We start from the raw sequence: 11976 nt of genomic DNA, 5'->3' as shown, positions 1-11976 counted from the left end.
TGTTAAAAGTCTATCATCCATTCCCTCCATGCTATAATCCTGGAAATCATAAGTAAGTATTATCATAATTATCATCATTAGAAGCCAAGCCCCGACACAAGTAGAAAAAAACAGGATGCAAGAAGCCCAAGGGCCAAATATCATGAAAAAAAATATCTAAAGTTTAAGATGTACTGTATAACAAAATATATTAAATAAGTAACATTTAAAATTCAAGTACAAAGGGTCATATGTGGAGGAAACAGCAGTGTTGTGTGATCGAAGGATAAACTTAAAGTTAAAGGGAAAGGTACATAAAACTGTAGTGAGACCTGCCATGACGTATGGTGCAGAGACCTGGCCCATGAAAAAGATCTTTGAGAAGAAAATGAATGTTGCAGAGATGAGAATGCTAAGATGGATGGCTGGGATCACGAGACTGGATAAGTTTAGGAATGACTTAGTAAGGGGAACAACAAAGGTTACAGAGGTGTCAAAGAAAATCCAAGAGACTACACTGGTTTGGGCACTTAATGAGGAGAGACCAGGAGTATGTTGGGAGGAGGATGCTGGATATGGATGTTCCAGGTAGAAGGAGGAGGGGGGGGGGAGACCAAAGAGAAGGTGGATGGAGTGTGTAACAGCAGATATGGAGGAGAAAGATCTCACAATGGAGGACATCGGATATAGAAGAACTTGGAAACGGCTCTCTAGAAATAGCAACCCTCCTTAATGGGAAAAGCTTTAGTTGAAGAAGAAGAAGAAGAAACATTTAAAATAAGAGATGAGCCTTAGTTCAAGCTGACAATAAAAGGATTTGTACCAAGCATGAACTTCTGAAGCTCTATCCATTTAACAATATGGTTACAAATGAAATGAAGTATCTAGAGTACTATGTAATATTAAGTTTATTTAAAAAAATACAAAACTATTAGTTACCAACGTATCTTAGAGTAGTAGGTTGGCCAAGGCACCAAGCCACACATTGAGATACTACTGCATGAGTGTTATTGGGTCCTTTGACTTACCAGATAGTACTAAATGGGATCCTTCTCTAGTTACAGTTCATTTTTTCTTTGGTTACTATCGTTACTTATTAGGGTCAAACAAGCAACAACATATAATGACTTCAGTCATTCACAAAACTACTAATTACCAGATTTGTTAAGAGAACTCAAGACCCTTTCTCTACATTAGGAATTCATTGCGTTGTGTTACAAAGATAAATGGTCATACTATATTCTATTGAGCTTTTGCCCTAATTATTACTTACTTGGTTTCATATGAAGTTCTTACCGAGTTCGGATTGCAATAGGCACGGGTAAACCACGATACCACATATAAATATTTGATTTTACCCAGTCACAGAATCCCACGCACAGATATGCATATCCCTAGCGAATTATCCCATCCAAGGTAACTAAATATTATATGATACTCATCCAAACTTCGGTTGATTAATTCATCCACTTCATTAAATGCTGGGAAGGAACGGCTTCGTTAATCAAATGAAATTCTCTTCATCCTGATTAAGTCCACTGAAGACTACACTACATACGTTGAGAGGTGACAGGCAGCAACTCCTCGCCGTTAGCTCTGTTGCCTTTGTCGTAAAAATAATGCGTTCGCTCTCTCTCCCAAAGTCATGACTTCCGCTTCGTTCGCTCACGACAAAAGAAAACAACAAACGAACGAAACCAACTATTCAACGCAAACCGAACGAAACTATTCAAACAACTTACATCGCATTGTTAACCACTTATACAACTATTCACAAGACAATATTCCTTGGTAACAATGCTTATTACAATTAAATATAAACAAAACCTTCATTTGTACAGAAACCTGCACATTTCCACTTAACGCAATGTAATATAAAAGAACATTTTCCATATACAATATGAACATAGATATTCAATAACAATTGATTTCCCATGTCGTTATTGTAAGTAACGACATATTCCCCGCCACAAAAGTTATAATATACAAGTATTTACAACAGTCCCTTTTGAATCAAATCTTCTCTAGTTTCTGCAGCCACCCGAGCAGCCTTCCTGGATGGTCGGATACTCACTTCAGGAATTTTGGCAGGATCACGAGTCTCAACTTCTTGCCAAAACTCTAACGGGTACAACTTCACAATGGGACGCATGATCTGGCCATGGGAGGTTTTGAGGGTAGCTACCCTAACTACATTGTCAGACCCCACATGCACCTGAATCACCTGACCCAACTTCCATTTGTTTCTTGGCCCTTCATCATGTACGAGGACGACATCTCCTATTTTGGGCCAAGAATTAAGTTGGACTCCAATTCGATGAGTCTCTCTTAACGAAATCAAATATTCATGTTCCCATCTTTTCCATAGCTGATCACACAATTTGGATATGTAAAGGAATCTCCTTTCTACATTTTCAGTTTTACTATACAATGGGTTTTCAGATACCTCATCCCAATTAATAGTTTCCTTGGGAAAGGATCTTAATTTCCTACCCAAGATCAGGTGATTGGGAGTTAGAATCTCCTTCTGATCAAGGTCCCCCGAGGTGTAGCTTAGTGGCCTGTCATTTATAATGGATTCCAATTCCACCAAAATGCAGGATAATTCATCATAATTGAGAAGAGCTCGACCAATTACCTTCTTCATACAGGTTTTCAATAGTCCGATCAATCTCTCCCAGATTGTACCAAACCAAGGTGCTCTTGCTGGTATAAATTTCCACTTACACTCTATTTTCTCCAGATGGTTTTGAAAAAGGGGGCTCTCTGCCATTGTTCTCAGATATTCAGATGCTGCTACAAAGGTAGTGGCGTTGTCACTCAACATTAGTGAAGGAAAGCCTTTACGGCTGCTAAACTTCCGGAAGGCCATGAGGAATGAGTCAGCGGACTGATTTCTGACTACTTCCAGATGTATACCCCTAGTGATCGGGCATGTGAATAGTATGACATACACCTTCTCCGGATTTTGCTTCCCTTCCTTTATCCATAACGCCCCGGTGTAATCCACCCCAGTAATGCTAAAAGGTTGTTTCCGTTGTACCCGGAATTCCGGCAATGGGGGCATTATATTAGTTTTATATGGTTTTCCTTGAACTTTCTTACAGATCACGCAATGATGTAACACGCTCTTGACCAGTTGTCGCAGCTGTGGTATCCAGAACTCCTGTCTTACACTAGCTACAGTAGCGTTCACCCCCATGTGCGCTTGCATCACATGATGTCGTCTTATTAACAACTTACTCAGAACACAACCCTTTGGCAGTAAAGTAGGAAATTTGACTTCTTCAGGCAGTGTTGCATGTTCCAACCTGCCTCTACATCTCATTACATTATTATCCAAAAACAAATTCAACTGGCGAATCAATGTCAATTTTGGGTTTGTTTCCTCCCTTTTCAGGGCTTTATATTCTTCTGGAAAGTACTCTCTCTGCATGAGAACAATTGTTTTGACCTTTCCTTCTTGTAACTCTTCCAGAGTCAAACTACCAGTTTTCCTGTCATTGGTTGCTAGTCTGCAATTCTTTACAAATCGCATTATCCAAGCTATGGTCTTAAAGACCTTGTCAGCTCTGCTGAATCTTTCCCAATCAAGCAGGCGTGTTGCATCTATGTCCCCTACAACATTGACCACAATGTCCTGTTCACCTTGTATATGTGTACACCCACCCCATGACCTATCAATTGGCAGAGTGTGATTTTTTAACCAAGGGGGTCCCTCCCACCAAAAGGAGTCCTTTGCTAACACCTTAGCACTCTTTCCCCGTGTCAACCAATCACCGGGGTTTTCTGACGACGGTACGTAAGACAGGACTGGCCCCGGAATCAGAGAGTTAATCTCAATTACTCTGTTTCTCACAAACACAGGCAGAACATTACTGGACAAAATCCAGCTAAGGGCGACTTTACTGTCTGACCAGACATATAATTGTTCAAATTCCTTCTCATCAAAGGAGTTAATAATAAATTTTGTCATTCTTGCTCCTAGCAACAATGCCATTAGTTCCAATTTCGGAATTGTCAATTCCTTAATGGGCGCCACTCGGCCCTTTGCTAAAATTATATTAGAGCTTTCACCATTTGTTCTATAGGCCACACAACCATATGAAGTTTCGCTAGCATCGTAGAATATGTGCAAGGTATCACCAGTTCCTAGGCTAGCACTCCTAGGAAAGGATATTTCAAAACACTTCTCCAAGTCCTTGCGTATTTCACTCCATTCCTCTTGTAGTAGGTTGGCGAGTTGTTCGTCCCAATCCAGATGTTCCTTCCACAATTTCTGCAAAAATATCCTTGCTTTCATAGTAACAGGGAGAAGAAATCCCAATGGATCGTATATTTGGGCAACGGTACTGAGAATCTCTCTCTTTGTTTGACTCGATCTATTAATATGAGTTGGATTGATAGTTAAAACGTCTTTAATTATATCCCAATTCAATCCCAATACTTTATGAATTTGGTTTTGTTTGGCTTCAATTTGATTAGCAGCAGCAATAGTTTGTATAGACTCGCTATTGCTAACCCACTCCTTCAAATATAAGTGAGCCTGAGCAAATATTTTGTTGGCATTAAAATATAAATCCATCAACTCAGATTCACCATTAGCCGTAAATTGCAAATTATCTACGTACAAACCTTTCTTCAGTCTTTCCACTACATCCACTGTCTTGGACCGGGGTAACCACGAGACCACAGTGGACAAGTGATGCTTGATGGTTGCATTTAGAAGAAAAGGTGAGCATGTAGCTCCAAATAATACTACTCTAAATCTGTATACTATTAATTTACAATTGGGATCTGTTGGAATTTCCAACCATAAAAAACACGTATAATTGCGATCTTCTTCACGCAACTGTACCATTAAAAATGCCTTCTCAATATCACTAATGCAAGCAAAGGTGTTAGTTCTAAATTGCAGCAGAACTCTGAGTAGATCAGCCGTTACGTGTGGTCCAGTCCATAGACAATCATTCAGGCTTAATCCATTTTTACCTTGTTTTGATGAGCAATCAAACACTATTCTTCTTGGAGTAGTGGCACTGTCTTTAAGCACTCCATGATGTGCCAAGTAATGACAATCCACATCAGATTTATTATAGATTACCCTTTCAATGAATCCTCTATCTTCTTGCTCTTGCAAGATTTTCTGATAATGATCCAAGTAATCCACATCCTTCTGAAACTTGATGCTCTGCTGTCGAAGTCTACTCATGGCTAAACCAAAATTTGTCTTCAATCTGAATCTATTGGTTCTCCACGGCAATGCCACAACATACTGTTTATCAATTTCAGAATAGGTTATAGTTCTCTCAAAGTCCTTTAAGACCCTCTGGTCTTGCTCTCGCAATTCACTGCAATCTATTCCCAGTCTATCCAAACTCCACAATGCGTCCAGATCAGTCTTGGGATTTTTATTATGTGTAGCTTCAATTCCTTCAGTTTGTACAGCTAGCTTTAAAATTGTCACCTGGGTTTCCCTAGTGGGGGGAGCACTACATGTGCCTGACACTACATAACCAAATATGGTCGGCAACAATATTAAATTTCTAACCCTTTTGAACCCTGGATGCAAAATATTATAAACATTATCAACCCCTACCAACAATTCAATAGTTGATTGATTCTCAACAGGCAAATCAAAATCTTTATCAGCCAAGCTGATCTTAGTTTTACATAACGACTTTAAGCTTCTCTTAACGTCGAATTTCTTCGCATATTCTGGCAGCTCATCCACCACTATGCAGTCCATTATTATCAACTTGCCTTTATGCGGTATGGCGACACTTATCAACTCGTATTCATGAACAGGTTTACTAGCTAGATAACCTCTCACGGCAATCTTTTCAACTCCTTTGGACCTCTATTGCAGTCTCTCTAGAGCAGATCTTTTAATAAATGTCCTCTCGGCACAAGTATCCAACAGCCCTCTAAGTCGTACCATTCGACCTTTCTTCCCTTTCAGAGGAATTGTTGCTGTTGGTAATATGGATTGCTTACCTGATTTATTTGGTTTCTCCTGCTCATTTACTGATAGTGTTTGCTTTGTTGTTTGGTCCCTATCACATAAGATACGATGATGTCTCAAATTACAACCATTATTGCAACTTGATTTGTCACAATCCACACTAAAATGTTTCTTAGAAGCACACACAAAACATAACTGCAAAGCTCTGATACGATTCAACCTTTCATCTCTGGTTGCGTAAGTTTTGCACTGAGTCCACCAATGTTCTTTATCACAAAGAGCACGTCTTGTGTATTGCTGATGACAGGACTTATTCACATTTCCCTTGGTTTTCGGTCTAACAGATTGGGATTGATTTACCGTGAATGTAGATATTGACAACAGAGTTTCAGTTTTATTTACATCAGTTGAAACAAAAGTTCTTAGATAGCGAATCTCCTCTTCTAGGTATTTCCTAAAGGTGTCTAATATCAACCAATCGTCTCCACACCTACGCTTCACAGTCTCACTCACGCTTTGAGGCAATTTGGTATAGAGCAAAATAACATAAAGTTCATTTAATTCCAGCCTTTCACTTTCCAGCGATCTTATTGAGCATTCAAAATTAGCTCTGAAAGTTTGCAATGATTCTGAATTGGCAGCAGGAGACTGCATTTCTAGTAATCTTCTCACCAGAACATGCTTAATTTCATCTCTCTTTCCATAAGTGGATAGGAGAAGAGCTACAGCTTGTGGATAATTGGCAGCCTCAAATTTAAATCCAGAGATTAATTTCGAAGCTTCTCCTGTGAGTGCACTTCGTAAATATGAAAACTTCTGAATTGGTTCCAAGTCTTTCCGCTGGTGTACTGACACCTCGTATAGTTCCCAGAAGGAATTCCATTCTAATATATCTCCAGAGTAATATGGAAGATCCAGTTTGGGTAATCTAATACTGGCTGTGGGTAGTGGCGGTGTTTGCGTTAGAGGATTTAGTAACTTCAAAGTGTTAGTAATAAAGCTATTGAGTTTGCCGATAAGTGTACGGACGTCTCTTGCATATTCAGCTTGATTTATCATTTCATCAGACATTTCTTCTTCTTTAACTAAATCCAAAATTTGTTCATCCAAAGCAAGAACTTTGTTCAGATTATCTAAAATAGAATCCCTAAGGGAAGTTATAGCATCAATATCTGTTGAATCGATCACTTCGGTCATCTTCCCAATAAAACGTGTGATAACGGATTTATAACCGCCACGTCTATGCTTCAACGACTCCATTGTGACAAGACCAAACTCAAACAATACAAATACAATATATTCAAACTTTCAATAAATAATAAATATGCATCCAACTATAATAACTTGGTTCAAAAGTTTTAAATTAGCAAATTTTCACAAAGGTGACTCATCACACAATAATTTTCACGCAAATTAAACAATGAAAAGGAGAAATTTTATCATACGTGCGTAGTGGAATGTGCAGGCCCTGTCCCATACTTAACCCATCCCTAAATGTGAAGGGGAAGGACCACGATCCTACACACCTTCTACCACCCTTTACTTTTCACGTATTTGTTTGACTCAATGCAAATACGTTGAGCCAACGCCTTGTAGCTTTTATGATTGAAATGAATTCCATCTCTGGCTACATCACCTTCTGATAATAAAGTAGGGATCACCCCAATTCTTGTATCTCGCTTTAATTTCCTGTTTAAACAGTAGTTTATAATTCCAATAAAGTTTTAATTATAATCATGAGACAGATTTCCAACATTTACTGGTTACCTATTTTCATTAGGGTAGTCCTTATCATTATACTCTTACTTCCCAATTGACCTCCTTTTGCTTTTAACACCCATTTTTTATGAATAATCTCTTTTTTAGTATAAATGTATAAATGCAAAGTGGAAAAAAATGTGTAAATGCATAATGGAAAAAATGGGCCGTTTATTCTTGATGCCATGGCACAAAGAAAATTAAGGTATGTGTTTTTTTTTTGTTTTTTTGTCTGAATGTTTGCCAAATGCATTAGTCTTCCTAATAAATTGTTCTTGTTCCCAAAAATTATTTTCACTCCTTTTGAAAATTTCTCTTTAATCCCAATAAACTAAAATGACAAATTTGGAAGTAATATATATTATTTTCTAATGATAAAAACCTGTAGCTACTTATAGTGATTACCTTTTGTCAAAGCTGGAAGACTAGCCATAGCAACTTTTAAGTGAGGTGGAATTACTCCCACTATTTAGTGGGGGGGGGGGGGGTAATAGGCAGGGTAGCCGGGCACCCCGCTCTCACACACACACACATACACACCTGTTTTGTTTTATCACTTTTTGTTGCAGGCAGGATTTCTTGGAGGACAGGTGATGGTGGGCCAATTTGTACAAATAGCTAAAGGTTTGTATCATTAGGAAATATACAATTTACTTCCAAATTTGTCATTTCTTCTGACACTAAATACAAGCCCTCACTATCTATAGGGCTTGACTCACTCCTCCTTAGGAGAGTGGAAATGCCTTACTAAGGGGCTGATCTTTGATCCAGAGTTTCCCTGTACGTGCTCCACACCTAACAGGGAGAAACCCTGATATTTCGCTAAACAATTTGTGCAAAGAACGGTTGGTGACCTGAGAAATCTGTGTGAATGTGTGATACTAGCAGTGCGACTAGTCTAAGTAAGAACTCTTAGAAACTTAGGAATCTTAGAATTAACTATAGACATTACCCAATACCACCCCGTCAGGGGGTATGGGGGTGTAACAAGTATATCTCCCTATACTAGGTTACACAGGGGAAATGGTTCTACCTGCTGACAGTGGAAGCCAGCTTTACAGAGTATCATAGGTGCTTTTTACCAAACAGGGGGAAGGTAAAAGAAAGAAAGAGCCAGTCCTTATTTAAAATAACATTCATCCCAGGCTTAACCATGGTTAGACTCTGCCCTTCCTCATCTGCTACTTGTCCATCAAGGAGTTTGAGGTGTTATAAACCATTTATTGTGAAGCCACCACAGGGACAATGGAAAACGTCTCCATGTTCCTGTGGGTCATGTCTTGCAGGAAGTGGGCAGTGAAGGTCATTTGACGCTTTCACATGCCCGCTGACAAGGCTTGCTTCACATAGTAGTTTTCATAAACGCTAGAGGTGTACTCCTCCTCCTGACATTTTGAGTTCTAGGACTCCTCTATGAGAAGAATCCGGATTCAATACTTGGTGTGTTACCTTGCGAATCCAAGCCTAAAATAAGTTCTTGGTGATCTCTTGACCTTCCCTGAGCTGAAAAAGAGTGCTGACACTTGGGAGTGAGCTCCTGTAGTTTCCTCGAGGCAGTACCTTAACCCTGGGTAAGTTAACAGGCCCCAAATTTGGAACCAGGCGCAGGCGCAAAGCAATTTTTCCCAGGTTTCATCCTGTTGTTTTTTCTGTGGCGTCGTTCTCGAGGTGCGCCGCATAAGACTTTGTTATGATACAACAGGGGTAGGACGCACAAGTCGGAGCTTCAGATACTCGCAGAGATGTAGCTCTTCAAATTTTTTTTGGTCTCAATTTTGGTACCACACTACTAAACTGTGTTAAAATTTCAATTTCGTATGCTTTTACATTTTGCTAATTATCTCAGTGATATTAATGAAAGTTAAAGAGATTTTCACTGAACTTTGGTGAATAGTGTCGCTATGCAGTGATGTTGCCATCTTCATGCTAGGCTGCCGGATGTTCAAGTATATAGGGGGAAAACTTAAAAAAAAAAAAAAAAAAATCCAACTTTTCAGGTTGGCAAAATGCAGAAGAAATTCCCTTCTGAGAAAAGACTCGACAAGATTTTGGAATCTCTTAGTGATTTTGATAATATTGAGTCTGTGCTGATGACTCGTGTTTTTATCAGAAATATGGTGACATGCCCCAGGTGGACACCATCAACCAGGGAAGTGTAAGCAATTTTTCCTACTCAGCACTCTCCTATTCGACCCCATCTAGCACCTCTTCGGAAAGTGAGCCTCCATTTCCCCTTTCTTCTCATTTTCAAAGCAAGAAGAAGATACAATTCCCTATGAAGAAGGTTAAGATGCCTGTACCATGCGACGATGGTGACGACAACGATTTAGATGACCCTCCCATGACCTTGACCCCCTTCAGGAGCCCATCAGGGAAGGTCCCCAACTCCACCAGTGTACCATCAATCAGTGCTACTAGAGTGTTACCACCCCAGTGCCTTTTTCAAGTGCCACCCCAGTGCCTTTTTCAAGTGCTACCCCACTGCCTTTAACAAGTGCCACACAACTGCCTTCAGCGAGTGCCACCCCAGTGACTTCGAGTGCCACGCCAGTGCCCATTTTCACCCCGTCACAGATTTGGTGTTTTTCAGCCTAGGACCTTGAAAATTGGCATGGATGCTGCCATGCCATTCAACTTTATTATGCAGTTCAGTTCACCAAAGTTACTTATGTATAATATAAATATTTTCTACAGATTATTTTCTATATATTTATACTTTTATATACTTATTTTTCTAAATTGTCCAAATTAAATATCTAAAATGATTGGTTTTTAATTTACTCCTATCTTAATATTGAGGAATGAGTTTTGTTAAATAAGAAACTTAAAGATTTGAAATATATTTATTAATAAGGAAGTTATATGGTCCGAAAGTTGGTCTCATTTACAGTACCACATTGGTAATGGCGTACCTGCTTTGGAACTTAACCAACCCAGGGTTAAGTTCTTCCCTGTCATAGTAGCTGCTGATCTCAATCATAGGCCACACTACGAAGGACTCCCTATCCGAAGAGCTTGCATCTAGAGTCTGAGCTGCCAGGAACGATTAGAGTATATTTTGGCCCATCGCAATTAATGAGAGACATTGAAGGCCGCCCCTTGGATACGGCGAGTCTTTTGGACGAGACCAACACGAGTGGGACACTTGTCCTTAAGGTCAGGAAAGCCTGTATGAACAAAAAAAGCTTCCTTGACGACGGATGTCCAGGAAAAAGTGAAAACGGTGACATATGAGACGTAACCACTGCTGGTAGAAAAAGCGTCTTGAAGAATGAAGAGCTATTGCCATTTTCCGCCTTGGAGCCCGTCATACTGTGGAAAACTTCTGCAGGCTGATGTCAAAGAACATGTCTAAGGATACCCGTCTTCAATAAGGAAGTCGGGATATATCTAGAGATTTACGCTAATCCTCGATTATGGTAAACTCAAGCTGTTTCGCTTAGCCAGTGAGGCTATTATGATCAGTCAGTCGTCCTTAAGTCTTCAGATATTGTGGCATATCCTGTAAGGACCAGGTTGACACTAAGGTAAAATCCTTGTGAAAACCCGAGATACTATTGAAATTAAAGCACCGAACCTTGACATGGATTGCCTATGAATGAAGAAAGCTTCCTTGACGACAGATGTCTAGGATAACTTCCTAGTGGTCGAAGGTGCACAAGAAGTCCCACCACCGTCGTTGAATTAGTTCATTATGCACATTGCATAAGATTTTTTATAATTCTGATCATCTTTTACATTAAGTTCCATCTTGTTCATAATACTAGGCATGCCCTTAATTCTAATAGTTTGCCCTTCTCTACCATGAGGCTCAATACTGCACAGTATTCTAGAAGTTTTATTTCAGCTATGACCATGAAGTTCCATCTTGTTCATAATACTAGGCATGCCCTTAATTCTAATAGTTTGTCCTTCTCTACCATGAGGCTCAATACTGCACAGTATTCTAGAAGTTTTATTCCAGCTATGACCATGTTGTGGAATGATCTTCTAAATCGGGCAATTGAATTGATAGAACTTCAAAAGTTCAAACTTGCAGCAAAGGTTTTTAAAATATTTTATTTCAATTATTCATTATTTCTGATTGTTTATTTCCTTATTTCCTTTCCTCACTGGAGAAAATGTTTATTTCCTTATTTCCTTTCCTCACTGGGTTATTTTTCCCAGTTGGAGCCATTGGGCTTATAGCATCTTACTTTTCCAACTAGGGTTGTAGCTTAACTAGTAATAATAATAATAATAATAATGATAATAGTAATAATAATAATAACTGC

General features: G+C 39.2%; 1 protein-coding gene across 1 annotated transcript in view; it reads right to left on the bottom strand.

Annotated features, from left to right (window-relative positions):
• mrn (general transcription factor IIH subunit 4 marionette) overlaps window positions 1-11976 on the bottom strand; it is a 452216-nt gene that overhangs the window by 152068 nt on the left and 288172 nt on the right. Inside the window, exon 6 of the mRNA XM_068376719.1 lies at window positions 1-39. This exon is cut by the window's left edge and continues 108 nt beyond it. Within this exon, the coding sequence (XP_068232820.1) occupies window positions 1-39 (39 nt within the window). The remainder of the gene's footprint in view (window positions 40-11976) is intronic.

The sequence above is a fragment of the Palaemon carinicauda genome, chromosome 7, assembly GCF_036898095.1.
Source record: "Palaemon carinicauda isolate YSFRI2023 chromosome 7, ASM3689809v2, whole genome shotgun sequence".
In the NCBI taxonomy this organism is placed as follows: domain Eukaryota; kingdom Metazoa; phylum Arthropoda; class Malacostraca; order Decapoda; family Palaemonidae; genus Palaemon; species Palaemon carinicauda.
The sequence above is the reverse complement of the archived record's forward strand: the minus strand, read 5'-3'. Positions and strand labels throughout refer to the sequence as shown.